Source organism: Mirounga angustirostris, unplaced genomic scaffold, assembly GCF_029215605.1.
Source record: "Mirounga angustirostris isolate CCGP_5_RB_7025 unplaced genomic scaffold, mMirAng1.0.hap1 SCAF_17, whole genome shotgun sequence".
NCBI lineage: Eukaryota > Metazoa > Chordata > Mammalia > Carnivora > Phocidae > Mirounga > Mirounga angustirostris.
The window spans coordinates 29795269-29821791 of NW_026991725.1; the positions used below are offsets into that span (position 1 = coordinate 29795269).

Sequence of the window (26523 nt, forward strand, 5' to 3'; positions counted from 1 at the left end):
GTGGCTCAGTTGGTTAAGCGACTGCCTTCGGCTCAGGTCATGATCCTGGAGTCCCTGGATTGAGTCACGCATCGGGCTCCCTGCTCCGCGGGGAGCCTGCTTCTCCCTCTGCCTCTGTCTCTCTGTCTCTGTCTCTGTCTCTCATGAATAAATAAATAAAATCTTTAAAAAAAAAATTAGAAAGGACAATTTTGAAGGACAACTGCAGAAGTTTGAATAGGGAATGTGTGGTAGATAATATTGTGTCTTGGATATGATGATGGCCTTGTGGTTCTTTTGGAGAATGTTCTTGTTCTTCGGAGACGTGTAATAAAGTATTTAAATGTCCTGGTGTCTGCAATGTTCTCACAAATGGTTCAACAAATATATGTATGTATAGAGAGGAAGTGAGAAACAGTACACGTGGCTCCATGTCTTTAAAAGGGGAGATACCGTAGGTGAAGTGCCCGCCCCATGGTTGTCTCAGCAAGCACTGATCCCCAGGAAGAAATCCCCTCACCGAGCAGCTGAGGGGTGAAGAGGCCTGAAGGCCTGTTTGAGAACAGGTTTATGGGCAGGAGCTGATGGAGGGAGGCCAAAGGTGGTGTAGAGTAGAAAGAATATAGGGTTTGGAGGCAAAGACCTGGGTTCTGGGCTGTGTGACCTTCAGTGGGTCTCTTAATCATTTTTGTGCCTCAGTTTCCCTGTCTATAGAAAGGGAAGAAGGGTGCCTGCCTTGGGAAGCTCAAGTGAGAAAACAGGTACGAATTCCCTCGGAACACTGGAGCCTGCTGTATGGATGCTTCCGTCACCGCTCGGAACCAGCCGGTCCCCGGGTCCCGAGGAACGCTGAGCAGAAGGAGCACGTTAGGACGGGCACAGTTGGACTGGACCGCCCTCTGCCTCCCTCTCTGGGGATCTGGTGCCAGGGCAGGGCTGGCAGCAGGGCTGGAGAGCTGGGCAGGGCAGCTGCCAAGCCCTCTCTGCTGCCTTCTGCTCAGTAAGGGGCCCGCTCCCCCCGTCAGACCTCCGGGGCAGTGGCGGTGAAGGGCATGCCCTTCCCGAAGCATACTGGGAAGGCAGTATGGCCAGAGAAAGGAACTTGGGGGCTCGCCCATAAAAGGGCCCAAACCACTGGGCAGCTGTGCCTCTCATTTCTCCTACTGGACCCTAAGTCCCTGAAGGCTCCTGCTTTGCATTATCTTGCCCCCCACCCCAACCTGCATTGCTGGCCATGGGATGAGGACGCTAGAAATACTGATCAAGTCCAGGAGCGGACCCAGCCTCCAGCCTGGTCTGACTTAGCACTTACCCTTGGCTGGGTTACTTCCTTCCTCTAGGCCTCAGTTTACCCAGAATCCATAAAAGGGGGTGATCCGGGGACGCCTGGGTGGCTCAGTTGGTTAAGCCTCTGCCTTCAGCTCAGGTCATGATCTCAGGGTCCTGGTTGATCGGGCTCCCTGCTCAGGAGGGAGGCTGCTTCTCCCTCTGCCTGCCACTCCCCCCTGCTTGTGCTCTCTCTCTCTCTCTCTCTGATAAATAAATAAATAAATAAAATCTTTAAAAAAAAAAGGGGGGGGGTGATCCATTCCTCCCCTACCTCTATCTGAGGGGAGGCAGCAGTCCAGAGAGGGAACAAGCCACACTTTGAAGGCCAGCAGATCTGTGCTCAAATCCTGACATCCCTGCTTCCTAGGGGCATTCAAGAGCCTTCACTGGTTGTGTCCAATTGTGTTATTGCAATAAATCAAGACAAAGTGGGTACAAATATCTGACATGGAGTTTATTGGTGTATTGTCTCTCTCCCCCACTAGAGTGTCAGCCCCACGAGACAGGGACTTGGTTTCGCTCGCTGCTACACCCCAGCGCCCAGAGAGGTGCCTGGCGCTCAGTCGGGGCTCCCTACGTAATCGCTGATTGAAGGGATGGACGTAACAGGTGCTCAGTATATGATAGCTCCCATTAGAATTCCACAACGCGCTGAGACAAAAAACACTTGAAGTTCATTGGTTGTTGAGAGAGGAAACTCTGGAACGCAAGAAATAATCTTTGGGCTGGCATGGGTCTGCCTGTGGGCCTGTCGGCCCGGCCGTGAAGGACACAGGGACACTGGGCTTATCTGGACAGGGGGAGGGACACGATGCGCCCACGAGAGCCAGGCGGGAACACCCATGAGCGAGGTGGACTGAGGTGGGGGGTACTTGGCAAACTGGGGACCCCCATGTGGCCTGTCTAATAGGGTTCCCTCTCTGTAGCTGACTATGGCCGGGTGAGAAAGTACGCCCCGTTGGCCAGCCCGATTCATTGCACAAGGCAAGCCAGAAATCCAATGGAAAACAATTCGTTAAGAGAAAACCACAAATGAGAGCAAACGAAACCCATCTGTGGGCCGGGAGGGGCCCTGTGGTGTCGCCCACTCCTCTCAAGCAGCCCCTGGGGCCCTTTCTCTCCAGGCCTCTCAGGCAGTCCCAGCCCCTGAGACACAGGACTCTGCTTGGAGAAGTGCTGACGTGCTGTCCAGATCCGAAAGGCCGGGGTCACACACAGCAGAAGGAGCCACTTCCCTGGGCTCTTGGGCTCAACGTGTCTCCAGGCTTGGGGGCTCCTAGGCTCAGGGCAAGTCAGCTCGCACAGTGCCTGGCCCATGCAGTTTCAGAAAATACTCCTTGAGCGGACCTCCTTAGTGTGACTTGGGGCACAGCCCTCCATCTCTGGGCCGCATCTGTAAACCCCGCACAGTATGAGCCCCCCACCACACACACAATTCAGGGATAACGGGGGAAATCAAGCGGGATTAAAGGAACAGGAGTGTTTCTGAAGACCGAAAGTGCTTTACAAACGCAAAGTGTGGCCATCTTTCTCGTCATCATTATTATGAGCAAGACAGTTTCGCCAGAGCAGAAGAGGGGCCTGGGACCCAGAACAGAGAATTTACAAAACCTTCACAAGGAAGATCCAGACCAAGCCCAGTAGGGCTCATGCATGGAGGGGATGCGTTCTCACCAGCGCCAAGACAGGCTGCTTGCAGGACCTACGAGACAGCCCAGCCCCCTGGGGAAGAGCGCAGGGGCGGCCCCGCTCCGGCCAAGCCAGGCGGTGTCTCCTCAGACAGGACGGCTTCTGATGGCATACACAACCCCCGCAGGTGCTGCCCATGAAATATAGAAACTATATAAATAGTATACATAAATATTTTCTCATATATCTTAGCTATATAAATTATTCTCTTTTGCCCTAAAAACTACGTATGTGAGGTAGACAAAAAAATACCCTGTGAGCGTTTCCCTTAAAGCTGTAGAATGAGGGGCCCCAGCAGGGCTGAGGTGGACCTTTGGGGACACCCGGAAGAGAAAGGGTAGAGAAAGGAAGGAGAAGGGGGAGCTAGACGGGGAGGACCCCCCAGGCCGAGGGGCCCTCAGAGTCTGCCTTTATCCTCCTCCAACCCCAGCCAGCAGGGGAGTTGGGGTGCAGATGATATGTTGGTGGATCAGACTCCTTCTTCCTGCCAGGGAGGCCTCTGGCGCCTTATAACGAGGGCTAGGGCAAGGTGGAGGCAGAGTTGGGGTCTCAGAGGAACAAGATGGATTGGGCTGGCCAAGAAACAGTCTCCATACAGTAGGGGGAGTGGAAGAAACTAGAAAACCAGCCCGCTCTCCTTTTTGCTCTTCCTGACAAGAGGTGGGCCGGCTGCCTGGGCCAGCAAGGTCAGTCCAGCGAGGGGGGTCTCAGGTAAGTTTGGCTTCTCCTCAGAACTTCTGCAGCCAGAGATCCTTCCAGCATCTCACAAGCTGCCCTGACTCACCAAAGCCAGGGAAGCTCCTCACCCTTGGATGTCCCGGGGAGCCCGGGACTCCTTCCTGGGCTCGAACTGGTGGTTTCTGAGCATACGGCTGATTCTGAAGTTTCCGTTCAGCAGAGGGTCAGCAACTCTGGGTTCAGGGAGAAAGGAAGCTGACAGAGGGCGCGGCAGGGCTGGCAAAGCGGCCAAGGGCTTCCCGAAGGAGGTCACTCACTTCCTCCTGGCTGGCATTCAGCTTCTAGCAGAGTGAGCCCTGCAAGGTCCTGGTTCTGAACCAGAGTGTGTGCTGCTAAATGGGAACCCTCCAGCCTGGCAGGTCCAAGGGGTGTGCATGCATGTGTGTGTGTATGTACCAGCTACTCTCTCCTCCTCCCACACAGGGGCCTTGGCAGGTAGCCCCTTAAATGTCCACAGGATCAGAGGAAATTAGCAGAGTCACTTCTATTCCTCAGGTATGAGCCAAAGTGGGGGCCCTCCGTGAGTGAAGGGGGCCCCCAAGGAGGCAGGCTTAGCAAAGCCTGTAACGTCAGGGCAAAACCTTAATTAAATGAGTAGCTAGAAGAGCGGAATTGTAACCGGAGCCAGAACTCTTCTGGGTCGCGAACGTCAGCTGCGCTGGGGCCTCATGGAACGGGTGACTGCAGCCACGGGCAGTTGACCAAACAGGGCCTAAGGGGAAGCTGAGAAGCCGAGCTCCCTGCATCCCTGCCTCCAACCAAAGGCTGTCACCCTCGCCTGGGCTGGGACTAAAGGTTCCCCAGCCGGAAAACAGGGGAGGGGTCGCTGTCGCTCTGTACAGCCCTGGTTCTCTATCTGCGCGCCAGCCGGGGACAGCGAGACCCCACCAGCCTCGCATCCGCTGGGGCTCTTACAGAGCAGGGCTGGCTGGGCGTGCATGACTCAGCTCTCAAGGCAAGAAGGAGGCCTCAGTGCCTATTTTAAAAGCCAAATCAAGGACACAGGGCTCCAGGGCATGTATCTGACTTGGGTCCACTCGAGCCCAGCAAGCTTTCCTTTCTGCAAACAAACAGCCCCTACCTCCCGGCCTCTCCCCCAACCTCTAGCACAGCAAAGCCAACCGGGGGTGGAGCTGCATGGCCCCCAGGGCTCACTGTGACCTGAGCCGGGCCCCCGGGCTGGACTGACCCATCCCTGCCAGGCTCCAGCCTTGGCAACCAGCTGACACTGCCTTCCCGTGCCCTGCTGGCCCGGGAGCTCACCTCCCAACATCTTGCTGGCTCTCGGCCACTCACCCGAGGAATGGAGCTAGCGGGATGTCCCCCGCCTAAGACCCGCAGTCCTGGCCTCCTCTTGGTCTCCCTTCCCCGGCCCCCCACCTCCTTTCCGACTCTGTGCTCCTGCTCCAACAAGGCTGGGGACCCTCCGTGCAGGTCCCCACGAGCCTCTCTCTGTGGAATGTGGACGGAGGGAAAGGCGGCTGAGGCCCCGGAGGGAGGAGTGCGCGTGCAGGGGCGCGGGCATCGGAGAGTGCCTGCCTGCTGTGCGTCCCTGCGGGGCGGGGGTGGGGGTGGGTGGGGAGGGGGCTCAAGGGGGCCGAGCGCCGGGGGTCCTGGCAGCGCCCCCGGGCACCCCGGGCAGCCCGCCTAGTGTTTGCAGGTGTACAGGAGCTCCTCCTGCACGCACTGCTGGCACTCCACGTAGCAGCACCACTGAACCTGGCAGTGGCAGGAGAAGGCCACCAGGCGGCTCTGGGTGTCGTAGCCCCGCCCGCAGCACAGGCTGCTGCAGCTGGCCTCCCGGGAGCACGCCCTGCCCCCCGTGCCCGGCGAGTACTTGCTGGGCCGGCAGAAACTGGGCGAGTCTTCCATGTAGACCAGGTCCCCAGGCCGCGGGGCCAGGCCCTTGGTGGGGCTGCCGGGCCGGGCAGGGGCCCACAGCTCCAGGCGGCCCAAGGCCTCGTTGGTGGCGCTGGACACCTTGACGGCTGAGTCATAGCGCAGCTTGAGCGCCTGGCCCGTCTCTCGGAAGGGGGAGAGCTGCTTCCAGCAGGTGCGCACGGCGCAGGAGCCCGACACGCCGTGGCACTTACACGTGGTCCTGAGGCCACTCTTCACTGCCTGCAGGGAGAGACAGAATGCAGCTGTGGCCGGGGCCCCCGAGCCCACGGCGCCAGCCCGCCCCCAGAGCGTAGACCCTGGCAGGGACGTGGCAGCAGGATGGGCGAGAGGCAGCAGAAGGAGGCAAACAGGACCCAAGCTAACCCACGTGCCGCCTTTGTGCAGACTAGTTCAAGGCCACCCTTCCGCCGGGCCAAGGTGCCTGCCTCGGGGAGAGCAGCGTGGGCCAGATCTCAGCCCCTGCTCCTTGCCTTGGCCCAGAGTCCTTGTGGAGGAGAAAGCTTGCACAACTGAGCACAGCAGCCCTGGTTTACACCGAGTTAGCAGCAGTGAGGACGTGGAAGTCAGTTTCCAAAAGAAGCAGAACCCCGGCCTCTCCCAGCCTCTGATCCCAATAGACCAAGAAACTTTTTACCCTCCGGCCTCCCACTAGCATGTGCCTCTGCTAAGCCCCTTCCCTTCCCTGGGCCTCCTCCGTCTTTCCGTCTGTAAAATGGAGGAAGTGGGGGTGTTGCACCAGATCAAAGCTTTCAAACTTGCTTCTGGGACGTCCAGGAAGGCCAGTCCCGGGAATGGAGACCCTTCTTCAAATATGTTTCGGCCTCATCAGGGCTCAGTCCCTAGCCTGGCTCCCACCTGCTGCCTAGCCTGCGATGGTGCCCAGGACCCTTCCCTACTTCCTGGCACCTGGTAAGGGCATGTCGGTGGAAGGAATGGGGCTCCCCGGGGACAGCTGCGCGTGTGCCGAGGGGCCTCCTACAGACCGGCTGCCTGCACCAGCACCCTGGCTGGGGCAGGGCTCTGCGCCTCTGGGGAACGTGCTCACCTTGATGCCCACGTGCGTGTTGTGAGCATCCGCCCGGGCCCTCAGGTCTTTGCTTCCTCTCTTGGGCCCCAGGAAGTTGCTCAGGAACTTGGTGCTGTACTTGAGGTTATCGCCGCACACGCCCCACTGCCAGGCCTGCCGGCTCTCCAGGCCCGGAGAGTCGTCACAGGTGCAGCGCTCCATGCGGCCGGCGCTGCAGGCCCGGGCCAGAGTGTGGGTGAGGGCGGCCGAGGACACTGCGTACAGGAAGGCCGTCTCCTTGAAACCTGGGCCAGGCACCCGAGGGATCCGGGAGGGAGGAGGAGAGTGGGCTCAGAGGCTGCCCTTTGCCCTCTGAGGGCAGAAGAGGATGATGGGGGCGCCGTGATGAGCCGGACGAGGGTCGTGTGGAGCTGAGGACATGGCTCGGGGCAGCCTCCTATCACCCGCCCCTTAGCCTCAGGCTGCAGGCTGCCGGGTAGATGGAACTTTCAGATTTACTATGGCGTATATGCCCAGATTCCTAGGGCAGCAGACAGGGGTTCCTGCCTCTTGACGAGGACACTAAGATGCCGAGAAGTGACTTGGGCACATGCTGAGGCCAAACCACTGACATTGACTCCAAGTGAATGTGTGGGCAAACTGGACCAACCCATTTCTGAGGCCCCTGATCCCCTGAAATATGCTCTGTGGGCGTCCTGGGCTTCAAGATCCCGCTTAGATGTTACTCTCTGCTCCCTACCTGTGCAGTAGACCCAGTGACAGAGTGACTGTGAGTCTCCTGCCTGACTTGTTTGGGACTGATCATCCCAATCCCCGCCAGGACCATCGCTACTCCTGTACTCTTGCTGGGGCCTGGCGCAAACCCGGCCACCCTCCGCCGCTCTCCGGGGGACCTGGGTGCTGCTAACACGGGTGGGAGAGTAGCATCAGCTCCATCCCGGACCCTCCCCCGCCGTGGAGAGCAGCTGGCCTGGAAGGGGGCCGGCTCCCCTCTCTACCGTCACTGCCTTTCTGTGAAAGCCCCTTGCTCCTTGGTGACAGAGTCACACACTGAGCTGCTTCCCCCCCCCAAGGCTGTGTGCTCTCCAAGTGTAGATGGGGTGTGGTTCAGCTCTGTGCCTCCAGCTTCCAGCACAGAGGCCGGCTCACTGCGAGCCTCACCAGACGCTTAGTGAATGAGGTGTGGAGGGATGCAGGGAGGAAGGGAGGAGAGAAGAAGGTAGGGTGTGAATGGAAGGGAAGGAGGGAATGACAGACCGACGGGTGCGATGAACAAAGTCACGGGTGAATGAGGGAACACATGAATTTGGCCCATCTCAGGTTATTTGGCCAACTATTACCTGCCTTCCATCCTTATATGTTCTTGCCCCTTGTTTTGTGCACGTGTGTGCAGGAGGCTGAGGGAGGGGACTGGGGGACCACCCATCTCATCTGTGGGCTCCTCCTCGATCCAGGAATGGGCTGTGCCTCCTCTTCTCCCGGGTCTCCCTTGCTCCTCCACTCCCCCCCAAACCAAGGGAAAGGCTGGGCCTCATTAACTCCTGGGACTCTTCTAGCAGGGGACTATGCTAGGTTCGCAAGGGCAGCATGGCCTGGGCCCAGGGGCCGGGGGGGGGGCAGGATGGCTGGCCTCCTCCCCAGCCCTCCTCTCCCCCAGGCCTCCTCCCCAGCCCTCCTCCCCCCCCCCCCAGCCCTCCTCCCTACCTCTCTTGAGCAGGCCGGTCCTCCCCTCCAGGCTGCAGTTCCAGCGCTCGTGTCGAAACTGGAATTGGCACTCGAGCAGGCTGAGGTGGGCAGCGTCCTGCAGGGTCTCGGCCAGGCCAGGCTCCCTCCGGCAGAGCTGCTTCTGCCGCCGGGACAGCTTCAGCAGGTCACACTGCTTCAGGTGGGCCCCACCCTGTGCAGGGGCCACGGCCGTGCCCAGCCCTGGGAAGGGCGTCAGGACCTCCCGCCCGGTCAGGCTAGAGGGAGTGAGAGAGGGAGACAGTGACCCTTGGGGGTCCTGATGGGGGAAGGGGGTAGGTAGGACAGGGGACAAGCAAGGGGGGAGGGGGCCCTCTTGGGGGCTTCATTTATTCCCTGCCGGGAGGCGGGCCAGCCCCATGTGGTTATGGGCCCATTTTTCAGAGTAGGAAACCCAAGTGCTTGGAACAAGCTCTCGTGCCCAAGTTTTCCAGAGGCCAATGTCTCTGCTGTTCTTACCCATTCTATTTCCCAAACTTGCCCAATCATAAAAATCACCTGGGTGCTTATTAAAAATACAGATGCCCAGGGTCCACACTGGGTCTGGAGTGCAGCCTGGGGATCTGTATTTACCACATACCTTGGGCAACGTCTATGATCGGGGATGTTTGGGAAGGACTGTGCATGGTACTGGCTGCTGTCTGGAGGGGAGAGCCACGTTCCTCAGAGCAGGGGCAGGCAGACGGGTGGAGGTGCTGGGCAAACGCTCCGCAATTTCCCTGATATCCCTCTCTCCCTCAGGTTATACGGCTGCCCAAATAATCCCATGCCCACCTAGCCTGTTTCTGCAATTCCCAGCTAGATCTTCAACCTTCTGGCCACTAAGTACCTGTTACAAAGAGATGCTTAGGGAGTACCTGGAGGGAGGGAGGGAGGGATGGAGGAAGGAAGGAAGGAAGGAAGGAAGGAAGGAAGGAAGGAAGGAAGGAAGGAAGGAAGGAAGGAAGGAAGGAAGGGTGGATGGACAGATGGACGGATGGACAGATGAACTGACAGATGGGTGGATGAATTTCCATCACACCATCCCCTCCAGACTTCCTGTTCTACTCTATCCGAAGTCCGTGGATTCTGAAGTCAGGCTGCCACTTCCTAGCCATGTCGCCTTGAAGCCTTGGTTTTCTCCTCTGGGAAGTGCAAAGGGGGATCCTTTCCACCTCCTGGGGCTGCTGGGAGGCTTATATGGAAAGTACCAACCACAGTGCCTGGGACACACTGGTTCACCTTTCTGCAGGCTGGAGTATCTCAAAATTCTTTCCTCTCGCAAGAGGCTTTATTCTTTAACCTGGCAGATCTTCCCTTTGTCCAGATAAGGAAACAAAGTTTTATGGAGAGGCGGTGACTGGCCTGAGCCATAAAGTCGATGAGCAGCAAGACAGGGAATACCATTAGAGCTCACCTTCCCTCTCCGCAGAAGCTCTCTGAGAGGATTCTCCTCTTTCCTATCCTGTCCCCTGGCGGCCCTCAGCATGGGTAGAATATGCGCCATTCCAGGAGAGGCCCACCCCCCATGGAGCCGAGGACATGGCTCTCGTGTTTGGAGCGACCTGACCCAGCCTGGACATCTGGCTGGATGCCACACTGCCCCAGGGAGAGTGTGGGTTCTGGCCAGGCCCCAGGTGCCCCCAGAAAGTGCCCATAGATTCTAAATCCATCAGATGCAGCCAACCCAGTGTGGAGCATATCTCTGAAACCTCTGAGCAGAGACAGATGCTATCAGGCTCCTCCTGGCCCAGCCTGGCCCTAGGCTCCCCTGCTAGACAGGGTGAGGGCAGGGACCTGTTAATCATTAATCTGGGGGCAAATGGGTAAATTTCCGGTCCACCAGGTCTACACCCAAACCCCTCCCTGCAGCCTGGCAGGAAACCCTTAGAGCTTGACCCTTGGCAGGTCCAGATGTCAGCTCTAGCTGAGGGGGCCCCACCCTGACTGGCTTCCAGTATGAAGGGGACAAAGGGAGCAGGCACCAGTTAGTCCCTCAGATGGTCTCCTCCCCACAGCAGGTGCTGGTGTGAGGGAAAACTCTGCTCACACTGTTCCTACCGTTCAGAAATTGGGACCACCCTTGTAGCAGCTGATGGACAGATGAGAGAACACGCAGGGAGTGAGGGCAATTTTGACCAGAGGGGCTGCACATCCTTCAAGGCCTGTCTCAGATGCCATTCCAAGAACAATAGCTATTATTATTATACCATTACAGCTTTATATATATACCTTTATACATATACCATATATATATATATACGATATATACCAAAGTATATAACATTATACTTTCTGTTACATAATTTCGATCATCTATCAGTTTTTGAGTCCTTATTACTAAGACCTTTAAATTGCAGACACCTGTTGAGTTGGCTACCCACTGGTTCTTCCCATCTACATGGTTACCACCATGTGGCTGACCATTTTATACCACATGACCCTGCCGCTCCGACCTAGCGTTTGGACCAATGAGGATCACGTGACTCAGGCTGGGCCAATCAGTCCTTTCTCTGGGAATTTGGAATTTGAATTAAGTTGCGCTTACAGTTGCTTTCTCTCTCCGTCTTTCTTTGGGTGATTGGGCCTGTAACTCTGGAGATAAAAAGGAGAAGCTGGTCCAAAGAGAGAGCAAAACAATGAACCGAATGCATAGAGAGAAGCAGAGGTGAGAGTGGTGGGAGAATTTGGGGAGCTTTTCAGCCCCAGCCCCAGAGTCTTCCTGTGGGCAGCCGTGTTCTTACCTTCGACACTCCTATCTATAGTAGGGCGTTAAGGCTTGGAGTTGGTCGTCTAACCAAGGGTGCTGTCACTGATCATGAGCTTCTGACAGCTGTGAAGGACCAGCAGGCCCTAGCCTGCAGCTGTGAGCCAGGGCCAGCAAAGACCCTCTCTCCCATCCATAGGCCCCCCCTTTTTTTTAATTTCGTGTAATAGACCCTGTGATTGATGGCCCCAGAAAAAGTCCAGTATAAAGTCGGTTAATTTTATTAGCAGTAATGACACTTAGTAGCGATTAATGGTCAGGAAAGGCAGCCAACCGCATAGAGGCCTCAGGCCACACTGGGCCCTGGTCTGTCCGAGAAGACTAGCCTGGCACTGCCTTAGGAGCCCTCTCAGGACCTACGAAGACAGCTGGGAGATCTTCCAGGACCCAGTTTCCCTTTTCCTTATTTCCTATGTTGTGGTTGGGATCACATTTCCTTTGAAGAAACAGTGCCATGACATCAACTTTAGAAAACACCGTATTTCCTCAGGTGCTGTTGGTGAGCTATCGTCCGCATGCCCATCCCGTGGCATCTGCTAGGGAAGCCTTCTTCCCGGACCTCAGAAGAATTCTAGGCATTGCAGGCTCCCGTCCATTTCGGGGTCTGTGGGCATGATCCCCTCCCCTTGAAGAAACCACATTCCCTGGCACCCCAGGGCTGAGAACCCCACCCACCCCTGCCTCTCTGCAGAATCTTAATCGCCCACATGTTAGTTGGGCCCCATGGGGGTAAAATGTACACCTGGGAAGATCAAGTGAGCTTCGTCAGTCGTATGAATCCAGACAAAATTTGGAGTTTTCATAAAGATGCTGCCCTGTGGTCTGGTCAGATGCTACCAACCAAATAAGTAGCCAGTGTTCTGAGCTCAAGAGCAGAGGATGAACAACTTGTGAAGTTGTTAGCTGCTCTTCTGGGCTGTGGGACGAGAGCTCCTCCAGACTTCTGCCCGGCTCAAGTGCTCCCGAGCCCTGTGGGACCAGGCCACCCCCCAAAAGGTTTTGGTGCAGCTGGTCTCCCCCATTTCTGCTTCCAGTCGCCACCCCCCCACCCAGGCTGACTTCCAGTCCCTCTTCTCCTGCGAAGAAAGCAACAATCCCATGTGACCAGCTCCATTCTCCTCCCTTCTTTGCCTCCAGCCTGAGACCCTCTGCTCTCTGTACCCTCAGCCCTTAGTTTAATAATAAGACCAGAAACCCCCACCCCTATACAACAAGATGTCTCTGGCTTTGACTCCGGAGCATCCCCAGCTGTTCCCTGGGCCACCTTGTCTCTTCCCAGGGTGGGAAAAGTCAAGGTGTCCCCTCAGGACTTCACCTCACATATACCCCTACCCCCAGATCTCCTCTGCCCGCTGCTGGCCCTTCCTCCCCTGGCCTCCTTTCACTCCCCAACGCTCACCCCATCCACAGTTTTGGCTAAAGCAGGTCCACCTGGGATGACCCTGAAGGAAGGAAAAGAGGATTCTCCCAGGATTTGGAGAAAGTGTCCCAGGAGGCTGCTTTTGTTTACCTTCAACAGGACCCCAGTCACCGCCAAGCCCCAGAGAGGAAATGGAGCTCACCTTGGAATAATCACTCACCACCTGCTGGAGTAGGGAACCCAAGGACCCCAGGCCCCCAAGCTGTTCTGGCCTGGGTAGTCTGGTCCCAGGTCTGCCCTCGCTCACTGGCGACCTTGGGAAGGTCCACTCTCCCGCTGAGCTCATCCCATCTAACAAATACACATTGGCTAGTGGGAGAGCATGACGGGACCAGGCTGCCTGTGTTCAAATCCTGCCTCCACCTCTTACCAGTTGTGTCACCTTGGGCAAAGCTCTTCACCTCCCTGTGCCTCACCTATAAAATGCAGATCACCACAGTACCCACCTCGCGGGGCTTTGGGGAGGATTAAATGAGTTAACATTTGCACAGCTCTTAGAACAGTGCCTGACACATAGTAAGCTCCAGAGAAGTGTCATTCTTGAGCACTCACTATGTGCCAGGCTCCGTGCTGGCCACGGGGACGTGCTCCTGCCCCTGAGGAGCTCCAGTCTAGAAGGAACTTGGTAGGATTCAGTAGTGCTCCAGATTCTCCCAAGGCCCTAAGAAGCAGAAGAAAGCTTTGAACCAGCCCAGCTCCCGGTGGAACAACCAGGAGGTGCTCAGGGATCAGAACTCTTAGCTCCATCTGGGTGAGAACCTGACCTTGGCCAGGCCCATCCTACCTGTAGTAAGGGGCCTGGGGGGTGGGGAGGAGGCAGGAGGAAGGTCCTAGGGAGGCTCCCTGGCTAGTCGGGGAAGACCAGGCAGGTATAGTGCATTTCCCATCACTTGGGGGTGCCCCAGGCGCTGTTCTCCCCCTGACACACACACCCACCCTTGTTTCTGCTTGAGAGGGTCTGACGGTTCCAGAGGAGGTCACCCCCAGGATGTGGGTGAGGGAGTGGGTGGGTGGTGTAGGACAAGGCTGGCGGTTTCCAGGGCACCAGGCAATGCCAGCCTGTCTAGACCCTTAGCTGGAGGGGCCAGGAGCTGTGCCTGGCACCAGGGACCTTGCCAACTGTGGGCAGCTGCCTGGGAACCAGGAAAGCCTTGCCCTGCCCGGAGCATTGGCCTTGGCCCTGCAAAACCCCATTAGATGCTCCCGATAACAGGCTTCCGCTGCAGGGCCATTTGCATGGTAAGTGTTCCCTTTGTGCTTTCATCTCAAACATCTCAGCCCACCTCACAGCCCTCACTAAATCCCCCTACACACCCACCCACACCCACCCACCCACGCCCCACCCCCACCCGGTGCTCTCCACCACCCATCTCTTCCCAGCAGGGAGAGTTGCTGAGGGTGATGCCTGGCGGGGGAAGAGAGGGCCTTTGGCTCCAACAGTCCCTCTGGTGGGGGGGGGGTACCCTCAACACCCACCCCAAGCTTCTCTCCCCTCTTTCTGTCACGCTGAGGGGCCCCAAGTGGATGCTGCTGAGCAGCATGCCATTCCCTCCATCCTTCAGACTCCTTTCTCCTCTCCTGGATTCCGTGTCAACCTCATGCCTCCTCCAAGACCACATCCTTAATGAGCAGCCTGGCCAAGTTACCAGTTGCCATATCCTACCTCTACTTTTTTTTTTTTTAGATTACTTATTTATTTATTTGAGAGAGAGAGAGAAAGAGAGAATGAGCAGGGGGAGGGGCAGAGGGAGAGGAGAGGGAGAAGCAGGCTCCCCAAAGCAGAGAACCCAACACAGGGCTTGATCCCAGGACCCTGAGATCATGACCTGAGCTGAAGGCAGACACTTAAACCGACTGAGCCACCCAGGCGCTCCCCCCACCTCTACTCCTAAAAGCTCCAGCCCCCTTCACTCACCCATTCACTTAAATATAAATATCAACGACCTTATTGAGGGTCAGCTTCATGCCAGGTCTCCCCACGGAAGACTGAAAGACACAAAAGATCACTCACTACATCCTTGTCGGCGTCCCCCTCAGCCCCTCTTGGCTCCACCCCTCCTTTCCTCCCCAGCTCTTAAGTTCAGGACTCCATGAACCCAGCTTGAGGACTGAATCTGGTCACCCCCCCCCCCCCCCCAGAGCTCATCCCCAGAGCCTCGTCCCCTACCCCAGCACAGCCCTGGCTCAGAGAGAAAAGAACTGGGCCCAGCTGTGGGTTTTGTCTCTCCAAGAACAGCTCCACTTCCTGTCTGCAGCCCCACGCACACCGGGCTGCCTGCTGAGGATGGCATCGGGCAGACGTGTGCTCACAGCTAAGTGAGCAGCAAGCCACCTGCCCAGCAAGCATGCTTTGCATCTCAACAATCTTGGGTATTTTGAGCTTGGCCAGTGCTACATCTGCGGAGGAAATGCTTGCCCTCCTCCTTCCTGTCCCTCTCCCTCTCCACTCAGGCTCAGGCAGAAGCACTGGAGGGGAAGCCTTCATCCCTGGCACATGGATCAGGTGGCACAGTGGCCACCAAAGGTCCCCATGTGCAGGGGTCTCCCTCGCTTCTGCAGGCCTGAGATTAGGAACATCTCCCCCCAGCTCCCTGGCTGGGTCCAAATGCACACCAATTGAATCATTATATTTTAAGGCTGGAGAAGCCCTTCAAGATCACCCAGTCCAGAGGTCTTTGCCCTGATGGCTCCTGGGAGGTATTGCAGAGGCTTCTGGGGGCAGGCAGGAGGGCAAGGGGTTTGCCAAGAGTGCAGGTCTCTGCTTTGACCTGTCTGGTGCCCTGGGAGTTCATGTAATATTTATTGTCCAAGGTGACCCAGGACTAGGATGGGATTCCTGATTGTTTCTGTCAAGCCTGGCAGTTTCTGCTTTCAGTTTCAACGCAACACTTCAGGGAAGCAAAATCAGCACCACCACAGCAAATGTCTAGGATGAAAGGAACACAAGATGGGTAGGACTGAAAGGAAGGCAATCTGGTTAGGATTCCTCTGGACCCCTGGGCAGCTAAAGGGAGAGAAGTGTGCTTTGTTCAAAAGCCTACTTTTTTCCTGGTCTAAAACTCAGTTTCTTTTTGGCTAAACATCAGAAATAAAGCTTAGAGAAGTGGCCTGCTTATTCATACTAAAGTGTGAGAGTCTGATGCAATCCTAGTGCCTGACAACCTACTTGGCTAGATAGAAGGAAGATCACAGGAGAGGGTCTAGGATCATGAAGAAACCGAAGAGGAAGGGGAAGCCTAGAGCAAGGATGGGTGGGGGGTAGAGAAAAGTGGGGCTGGAAGCCTTAAGACAAGCTTTCCCAGCTTCTTGGGTTCACAGGCCCAGACCTGACCCACGGGAGGAGTAGTTTAGAGGACACAGGGTGGGGACTGCAGGAAAAGGCAAGTAGTCTCTGAGGATGTCTCTTCTTATGGCAGGCAACACGTCCACCCAGTTCGGCCCCAACCTTGAAACCCTGGCTCCCAGGCTAGGTGACTTCGGCCAAGTTATTAAACCATAGTAAGTTGACCAACTCCCCAGCTGGGCAGGCTCTGGGTGGTCCCCCTCTTCCCCACAGATGGGCAGGCAGGCTCAGGCTGAGCTGGGGGCCCTGGAAGAGCCAGGCCCCCGGGGAATGCCCTATGTGTGATCCCTGTGTGATTCGGGTAGTTCCGCTGTTTGCGGCTGCTCTAGGCAGAGATGTCCCATGCTGCCTGTTCCATTTGTCCTCCTCCAGGGCCCAGGGATGGTCCACACCTCCACACCTCTCCTCTCAGCTCCAAGGACAGCAGGAGCCTCCCAATCTGGTGAAGGAGCCACGTCCTGAATGTGCCTAGGGGACACCTGGGTGGTCAGGACTGCCCTAAGGGATGAAGTTGTAAGGGGCTCCCTTGGGCATAGAGCGGGGTTCCCTCCCCACCCCCTCAGAGCCGGACCAGGACAGCTTCCCCACCTTGGACAGTCCTGGACTCAGAGCCAGCCGGGCCTGTAGCAGAGGGTCCATCCCCTCGGGCAGTCTTTTCCTGGTCCTCCTGCCATGGCTACCTCAGTCCACTTCATGCCTTCCTTCAAGCTGTAACCCCTACCTGCGATGCCTCTCCCAGTCCAAAAGTCCTCATGGATCTCCTGGACTCTTTTATGGCCACAGCCTTTTTCAAGACTTGACTCAAAATGCAAGGAATGGGAAAGGTGATCCTGAGGCCCCATCCAGCGCTAGCATGCTCTGATGCTTGTCTGCCTCCTCCAGGAAGCCCTCCTTACTTGCCAGCCCCATCTCTCCTAACCATCCTCTTTCTTTGCGTTCTCTCACTTTTCAGATATAACATCCTTAGTTCTGCGTGGTTGACACTTTTTTCTTCCTCCTCAGAGCTGCACAGACAGACTCTCCAAGTAGCCTGTAAGCCCCTGGCAGAGGTCCTGGTTTCTCATACCCTGAGGTCCCCCGTCCCTAGCTCAGATCCTCAGACACCTGCTGGCTGCATAAATCCCTCAGATATCCAACCCCAGGCGGGAGAGTATAGCTCCAGGCTGTCCCTCAGCCTCCCCTTCCACACCCCTGGCCTCCCTGCTGTCTCACTCCCAGGCTGCAGGGTCCACCCAACACCCCACACCTCCAACCTTCCCAAGCTCCGCTCTGCAGGCGTGGGGGGGGCGTGGCCCTGGAGGGCGTGGCTCTGGAGGAGCCTGCCTGCGGCCACGCCCTCCGACTCTGATCACTGGCGCGTGTTCTCCCCAGTGCCAGATTTCGGGGCACCTGGCCACCGTCAGTCAGACCCCTACTCCGCCGGCCGCCGGCTCAGCCCCTGTGGGGACTGAGAAAGTCAGGTCTGTTCCTTCCGGACCTCAGTTCCCGGGGTCAAGCCGTGCCAGGCAGCTGAAGCCTCCCTTTGATAGCCAGCGAGGAGGACCCGACAAGAACTTGGCCAAAAGTCTTTCTTTAAACCTCAGCTTGCACAGCCTCTCGTGGTGGCGCATGCTGAAAGTTTCCTGCAGGTTCACAAACCTTCACCCACAATTCCAACTCGATAAAGCTCGGACAATTAAAGATTTTTATGCAGTCACGGTGAATTCATATGGCAGCAAGTGTCCTGACCTGAACCCAGATGAGAATATTTATGGTCTGCCTTTATCCCAACATGTAGGTATTTTTCTGCAAAAATAATAATGGGGTGCTGCCCTAGATATGGCATATGCATTATATTACCTTTCTAAAATTCAAAAATTCTTGAATTCTGACATGACCTGGCCTTAAAGGGAATGGAACTATCAAGAAAGCAGATTTTCTCTGCTCTTGCCCTAAAACCAGTCTCTAGAATTTCCAGGACTCTGGCGGGGAGGTGGTGCCTGGCTGGCTCAGTGGGTAGAGCCTGTGACTCTTGATCTCTAGATAGTGAGTTCAAGCCCCACGTTGGGTGTAGAGCTTACTAAAAAAAAAAAAAAAAAAAGAATTTCCAGGACTCAGAACATGGTGGTTGAAGCCTATTCTTGCTCTTTGAGACTCTCCACCACCCCCCCTTCGGTCTTCATCTCTCCAGTGAGGGGGTCTGGGCTGGAGCAGCTGTTCTACCCCCCAATTCATCCCAGCTGCCATCAGGATTCCCATGGAAGGCCAGTTGTAGCTGAATTCTGGAGTCTGACAGGGGCAAGTCTCTGCTTTCTGCTTCGCTTCTACCTCCTATCCTGACAGACGCCAGGTCATGACAAAGCAGTGTGTGCTCAAGAGAGCCAAGTGTAAGTAGGTGATGGAAGAGCAAATACGATGGGGCAGAGGAAGATTCTGGGGGAGAGGAAGGGCCAGCGAGAGGGAGAGGGGCTGCCCATCTAGACTTTCACTGTGGACCATGAGGCAGTGCTAAGTGGCTGCGGGGGACTCAGCCAACAACAGGGCCCTAAGACCCTTGCCTAAAGGGCGCTATGCATGAATCGAAGACATAAGCACATGAAAAAAGTGGGTAACAAAGCAAGAGTTTAAGACAAGCAGGTGCAAGAGATGCCTAGGTCATATGCCAGGTAAGAGTGTGGGTGACAGAGGGGAGGGTTCAAGGGTCAGAGCGGCCCAGGGGGAGAGGCGGAGGCAGCAGGAGGTGGGGATGACGAGGTTGGCTCTAAACCTCTGGAGGCTGACGAGCCAGAATTCAAATTTCAGTGCTGCCAGCCACTAGCTGTGTGACTTTGGGCAAGGCACTTGGCCTCTCTGAGCTTTTTTCCCACTCACCTATATGAAGAGACTTCTACCAGCACCTACCTCCTGGGATGTCACAATGAATAAATGAGATCATGCACATAAAATGCTGAGCACGGAAAGGATTTGAATTGGACATTGACGGGGGCAAAGATGAAGAGGGGAAGGAACATAGGACACCAGAGGTGCTCCTAACTTGGGAGTCTCTAAGACCAGATCACTAGATTTCTTGAACTCTGTACATATGGATAGCATTTCAGCAGTTTATATACACTTATTTAAGGGGTGCCTGGGGGGCTCAGTCGTTAAGCGTCTGCCTTTGGCTCAGGCCATGATCCCAGGGTCCTGGGACCGAGCCCCGCATCGGGCTCCCTGCTCAGCAGGAAACCTGCTTCTCCCTCTCCCACTCCCCCTGCTTGTGTTCCCTCTTTCACTATATCTCTCTCTGTCAAATAAATAAATAAAATATCCTTATATACACTTATTTAACTACAACAACTCTATAGGTTAAGGACTAGCCCATTTAATAGATGAGAAAACTGAGGCTGGACCAGTTAACTGACTTGGGGCGCCTGGGTGGCTCAGTCAGTCAAGAGGCTGCCTTCGGCTCAGGTCATGATTCCCACGGTCCTGGGATCAAGTCCCATTATGGGCTCCCTGCTCAGTGGGGAGTCTGCTTCTCCCTCTCCCTCTCCTGCTCCCCCTGCTCATGCTCTCTCTCTCTCAAATAAATAAATAAAATCTTAGAAAAAAAAAAGAACAGTTAACTGACTTGCCCTAAGTCACAGTTAATAAATGGGTTGGATGGAAGATCTGAACTCAATCTATGTGACTCCAAGTCCAGTGCTCCTTACACTGTAGCAGGGCCTCGGGCTGCCTCTCTCCCTGCTTACACTGAGGCCAGGGTGGGGTCACCCTCACAGCACCTGGCCCACCTCCTCCTGAGCCCAACTTCTACCTGAGCACATAATTCTCAAGGCACCTGGACCTCTCTTGCTTAGGGGATTCCAGCCCAGGAGTCCCCGTGCCTTGCCTGCCCTCCTCAACCTTAGAAAATCCATCACTATCCATGAGGGGGCTGGTTTGACCCTGAGCCCAACTACAGAGCCCAACTCCTCCTCGGGGGTGGGGGGGTGGGAGGGTGGGGGTGGGGGTGGTTACAGCTCAGCCAGGGACAAGCCGGCCTAAATTCCTTCCCCAAACACAATGATTCTTATCAGTGATGTTTGGCTTTCAATCTACCACCCCAAAGCAGTAAAATTTCTTTTACCCATTCTTCCCTCCAATGCTGTTTTTCTCAGGACCCAATCAATTTCTAAAAATGTATTTAAGTGAAAACAATACCATCCAAATACAAAAAACACTTAGGAATAAGTTTTTAAATATGTGCACGACCTGCATGCTGAAAATTACAAAACATTGCTGAAGGAAATTTTTAAAAGCCCTAAATAAAGAGATATGCCTGTTTATAAATCGGTAGATTCAATATTGTTGGAATGTCGATCTTCTATAAATTGACTTATAGATTCAATGCAATCCCAAACAAAATCCCGGCAGGCTTTCCTATAGATATTGATAAGTTGATTCTAAAGTTTATGTGGAGGGGCGCCTGGCTGGCTCAGTCGTTAAGCGTCTGCCTTCGGCTCAGGTCATGATCCCAGGGTCCTGAGATAGAGCCCGGATCAGGCTCCCTGCTCAGTGGGAAGTCTGCTTCTCCCTCTCCCACTCCCCCTGCTTGTGTTCCCTCTCTCGCTAGATCTCTCTCTGTCAAATAATAAATAAAATATTTACAAAAATAAAATAAAATAAAATTTATGTGGAAATATAAGGGACCTAGAATAGCCAAAACAACTTTTTAAAAAGATTTATTTATTTATTTTAGAGAGAGAGAGAGGGAGAGGCAGAGAGAGAGGGGGAGAGAGTCCTCAAGCAGACTCCTTGCTGAGCATGGAGCCCAATGCAGGGCTCTATCCCAGGACCCTGAGATCATGACCTGAGCTGAAATCAAGAGTCACACACTTAACCGACTGAGCCACCCAGGTGCCCCAAAACAATTTTGAAAAAAAGAGAGAGAGAGAGGGAGAGAGGGAACTTACTGTACTTGGTTTCAAGACTTACCATACAGCTACTATAATCAATCCTATATGGTATTGGCATAAGGATAAACATATAGGCGAATGGAACAGAATAAACTGTCCAGAAATAGAATCTCATATGTTGAATCAATTAATTTGCAACAAAAATGACAACAGAGTAAGGACCATCTTTTCAGCAAATGGGGCTGGAACAAGTGGATGTCCACATGGAAAACAATAAACTTTGACCTTGACCTTACACAATTCACATAAATTAACTCAAAATGAACAAATAGACCTAAGTATAAAAGCTAAAACTATAAAGTTTCTGGAAGAAAACATAAGAGGAAATCTTTACAACCTCTGAGTAGACAGAGATTTCTTGGGTAGGACACAAAAAAAGCACAAACCATACAAGAAGTTGTAAATTGTACTTCATCAAAATTAAAAACTTCTGTTCTTCATAGGATTCCAATAAGAAAATTAAAAGGCAAGCCAAAGATAGGGACGAAATTTGCCAATACTTTCTTACAAAGGACCTGGATTCAAAATACACAAAAAACACAACTCAGTAAGAAGAAGAATAGCCCAATGAAAAAAGATACTCAGATGACTAACATGCACATGCAAAAATGTTCAACACGTGGGGTGCCTTGGTGGTAAAGTCAGTTAAGTGTCCAACTCCTGGTTTTGGCTCAGGTCCTGATCTCAGGGTCATGTGAGATGGATGGAGCCCCTCATCAGGCTCCGCGCTCAGCACCCAGTCTGCTTAAGATTCTCTCTCCCTTTGCCCCGCCCCCTGATCACGCTCTCTCTCTCAAATAAATAAATAAATATTTTTTAAAAAGGTTCAACACACCATTCATCAGTGTGAAAATGCAAATTAAGACCACAATGAGATATCAATACATATCCACTAAAAGGGCTGAAATTATGACCGCCAGTAGCTGACAAGAGTACGGAGTAATTAGAACTCTCATACATCACGGCGTAAAATGGTACAATCACTTTGGAATACCATTTGGCCATTTCGTATGAGGTTAAACATAGGCATACCATATGATCCAATAGTCAGGTCCTAGGTATTTATCCAAGAGAAATAAAAACATATACCCATATATGTACGTGTACACAAATGCTTATAGCAGCTTTATTTGGAACAGCCCCAAACTGGAAACAATCCAAATGTCTATCAGCTGGTAAATAAAGAAACACAGAGTGGTACGTCCATACAGTAGAATACCATTCAGCAGTAAAAAGGAATGCGCTGATATATGTAACAAAGTGGATGAATCTCAAAAACATTATTTTGAGCAAAACCATTCAGACACAAAAGGCTATATGCCAGATGATTCCATTTATGTGAACTTCTACAAAGGGCCAAACTAATCTATAAGGACAGAAAGCAGAGAAGTGAAGATCTGGGGCTGGTGGGGGAGGACTGGTTGCAAAGGAGCATAGGGATCCTTTGGGCTGATGGAAATGTTCCCCCATGCAGTAGTTGTGGCGGTGTTTATACGAGGGTATGCATTTGTTAAAACCCCAACTGTGCACTTAGAACGCATGCATTTTACTGTAGGTAATGTTGATTAGGGAAAACAATTAAGGTGGTGGTTTGCTTTCTTCACATAAGCCAAGAAGACGGTTAGAGCCCCAGCAACCACCAAAAGGGAGCCTGGACAGGCACCCAATCAGGCCCCTTTCATCCACCATCTCAGTGAAGCCTCGCATCAGCCTCTAAGATAGGTATTATCATCACCTAAAGCTCAGCAAGGTTAAGACATTTGCCCAAAGCCACACAGCGAGCAAGACAAACGGCCAGGATTTAAACTCAGGTCTGGCTGACTCCAAAGCCTGTGCTTTCATAAACTTGTCTGTACCCTCTGTAGAGAGGAAAGGAACCTAACTAGCAGAGGTCACACATTATAAAAGCACCGCCTAAGTCAATCAGTATTTACAAAGTTGTATCCACAGGAATGACTTTGAGTTATGAAGCTATTGGGATGACTTAAAGACTGGATTGGGTGATGAGACCTGTCATGGGCTCCACTTGTCACATAATACAGTGCATGTTCATTTATAAAACACCGCACCAGTTAATATTTGCAGAATTCCCAAGCCATCCAAGCCAGAACATGAGCTCTTGAGCAATCCTAGACTTCCAGGCCAGGATCAGCCCATTAGAATTAGGGAAACTTAGGATCTCCAGGTGCTATAGACCTTGGAGGCAAGTAACCTGACCAAGTGGCCAAGCAGGGGAGGGGGCCACCCTCTACCCCCTTACCCTCCAGCTCCTTGTAGCTGTTGCTCCCCTGGATGATCACACAGTATTCGCTCTGCAGACTGTTCCCTGGAGGGCAAAGAGCCCAGACTGGGGGCAGAACCTGGTTTCTGTCCTGCCTCTCCCATTGATTTGCTGTGTGACATAGGGTGAATCACTGAACTTTTCTGACCCCCGGGCTCCCTTGGGGAACTATTTACACCATCCTATAGACCTCAAGAATGGCTCTGAGGATCAGATGAGAGAGAGAGGCTGAATGAGAAAAGTGATTTGTAAATCACTGCAATACTAAATTAGGTCATTTTCAGCATCACCAGAATTCAGCTCTGGGTTCGTACAAAAGCCCCAGAAACAGTTGCCAGCTTACTGTGGTTTGGGGATGATGGTTGCTTCATTTGAAAAATGGGAATAATCGTACATGACCTGCTTGAAACAGGGGGTTGGACCAGAGATGCTTCGGGGGCACGTCCAACTCTTAAGTCTCTGATTCTGTGATTTCAAAGACCCCAAGAAGATTGGCTTCACCTGCTCTCCTGATGTTTGAATTTGCTTTTACCAAATGCCCAAACATTTCATCTTATAATCGAAAATGAGACTTTAAGTGCAAATGACCTGGAGAAAGGAGGAACACATTGTCTTCCATTCTCACTATAGTGTGGATGACTGATATCAGATTCCTACCAGAGAGCAAATTCTGATGGGAAGCTGGAGAATCTGGCCTGACTGAGTCATGATAGGGCTTCCTCAGTGAGAACTCAGGCTGAATCCTGTCCATTCTCTGAGACTAAACACATAACAGCCCAAGGCCCCAGTTTTAGCTTATTCTCCAAGTATTTGTCCAGCTCCCCAGACTGGGGGGAGTGGTGGCTGGAGTCTATTTTGTCAGCCTTGCTTAGTTGGGTTCATGACCTGAAAGAGGTGACTCTAGGGACACCTGAGTGGCTCAGATGGTTAAGCATCTGCCTTCAGCTCAGGTCATGATCCCGGGGGTCCTGGGATCGAGCCCCGAATCGGGCTCCCTGCTCAGCAGGAAACCTGTTTCTCCCTCCCCACTCCCCCTGCTTGTGTTCCCTCTCTTGCTGTGTCTCTCTCTGTCAAATAAGTAAATAAAATCTTTAAAAATAAAAAGAAGAGGTGGCTCTAATACTCATACTCATATGATCCCTCTCAGCCCTAACCCAGGCCTAATCAACCATCCCCCACCTCTGATTTCCTCTGCTCACAAGTCTCAAATTCTACCCTGTGCACTGCCACAAATTCCTTTCCCTTCCAACCATATCAACCAGGGTGGTCCAGGCCCCCTGGAGCCCCTCTCTCCTCACCTACCTGGCCCTCGCCCCATCCCCAACTCCAAAACCCCCAAAAAGAATTGTGGAAATGAGCTGATGTCCAAGAGGATGCAGGTGCATTTGTCCTCTTGCTCTCCATTCCAGCTCAGAAACCCCTGTCAGGGCTGGGATACCAAGCTACTATGCCTAATCTCCTCACTAGTAACAATTACTGGCATTAGTTGAGCATTTACTATGTGCTAGATACTATCCTAAGCGCTTTCCATGTACTAACTCATATAGTGTTCATATGAAATAGGCACTATTATCCTCATTTTACAGATGAGAAACTGAGACACAGAGGGGTTAAGTGACTTGGCCAAGAGCAAGGGCTAGCAAGTAGCTGGGTTGGGGATTGAACCCAAAGTCTGTGCCCTCGCCATTATACCCTGCCTGCTGGGGCGACAGCAATGCCTTCAAGCCTGAAATCACTGTCAAACAAACATGTTTGTGCACTGCTCTCTGGGTGGAAATAGAGGCTCAGTTCTATCAAGTTCAGCCCCTTCTTTGTACAAAAGGGTCACTGAGGCCCAGAGACTGGTCTTCCCAGGTCACCAGCAAGCTGAGTTCAGAGCTAGGGTCTGGGCTGACCTGCCTACCCCACCCCACCCCCTTATATTTCAGGAGAGGCCCCTGCTCATAGCCAAAGCACGTTTTTAACCAGGGTCATGACCCGGAAATTAGCCCACAGCCCTTAGCTCTGCCTGTACGGGGACTTCTCAGATCCTTACTCCCCTCCCTGGCAGGTCTTTAAGAACAGTCTCTGGCAGGTCACTGGCTTGGTGTGTTTTCTCGCCTTTGCTTTAGGCAGGCTGTAAATCTCACCCTGATTTGGAGTGAAGATCACAAAAAATGACAAGATTAAAGTAACAGCCTGTACATATTTGGAGCAAGCATTGGGTGGAGGTCACGTGAGTGCCTTTGCACCCACGACCCCACCTCCCACCCAAGTCCCTAGGTCAGAGGAAGAGGGACAGTTGCCCTGTAACTTGCGCTGCGTTCACTCCCCACTCCCTCCCGCTCCCTCCCCTGGGGTCTCCCCAACTCTGATCCTCCTTTTCCAATCATGTACCCTTCCTCCCTTCTCACTCTTGGTCGTTCTCCCCAGAATTCACCCGACGCCAGGTCTGAGATTTGGCTGGGCTTCCCTAGCGGAAGTTTCCCTCCTGCATCTCCAGCTGACACTCCCCACCGTCCGCAGGTCCGCATTCCCCTGGTATCCGCGCGATCCCCGCCCAGCCACCCAGCCCGCAGGGTCTCGGTTCCGCAGGGGGAAGGCAGAGGGTGGAGAGAGAGCCCGGGGCGAGGACTGTGGCTGGACGGAGACCAGGTTACGAGCAGACAGGGCACGGAGTGAGGATCCAGAGAGGGCATCCGAGCGCGGGAGGGACGCCTGGACCGGCAGGGACCGGGCGCGCCGTGCGGATGGGGCCAGGGTCCGAAACGTGTGCAGAGTCCGGGAGCTCGGGCCGGGGTCCTAGGCCGGGCGGAGTGGGCGGGATGAGGTCTCGGACAGGGCGGGGTGGGAAGGGCGGCGGCGAAGAGGACCCAGTGGGACAGCAGATCGGGGCCGGAGCTGGGGAAGCCAGAGACCGAGCTCGGGGCGCGAACTCCGACAGCGAGCCGGGACTGGGGTCCGCCGGGGGCTAAGGTCTGAGTTCGAGGTCCCGCCGCGGCGGGGGCCAGCGGAAGGGAAATGTTGGCCCTGCTCTAGCCCGAGGAGGGGAGGCAGGCGGGCCGGGGACGCGGGCCGGGGGCGCGGCGGGCACTGACCCGAAGTAGGCGGCGGCGGCAGCGGCGGGCAGCGCCAGCAGGCAGAGCGCGGCCAGGGCCAGCGCGGGCGGGGGGCGCATGGTGCCGGCGACGCGGCGCCCTGTCGCATCTCCTCGCGCCGCTCAGCGCTCGCAGCGCCGCCACCAGCCGCCCGTGGGGCTTTAAAGCCGGGCGGGGCGGAGCGGGGCTGGGGGAGGGAGCGGCTCTGGCGGCACCCCCCGCCCCGGGCCGTGAGCCCCCCGCCCCATTGGCCCCGCCGGCCTCGCCCCGCCCCATCGCGGGTGGGGCCGCCGCCCAGGGCCCGCCCCCTCCCCGCCCCCATCTCCGCGTCCC

At 54.4% G+C, this 26523-nt stretch overlaps 1 protein-coding gene across 1 annotated transcript; it reads right to left on the reverse strand.

Moving 5' to 3' along the window:
• Positions 1 to 1488: 1488 nt before the first annotated feature.
• On the reverse strand, positions 1489 to 26270 carry WNT9B (Wnt family member 9B). The gene is made up of 6 exons (XM_045890198.3): positions 26156 to 26270; positions 23093 to 23158; positions 8988 to 9048; positions 8369 to 8625; positions 6683 to 6948; positions 1489 to 5856 (listed from the first exon to the last, which is right to left on the reverse strand). The coding sequence occupies exons 1-6, from the start codon at positions 26268 to 26270 to the stop codon at positions 5383 to 5385; spliced, it is 1239 nt and encodes a 412-aa protein (XP_045746154.1). The 3' UTR covers positions 1489 to 5382.
• Positions 26271 to 26523: the final 253 nt, after the last annotated feature.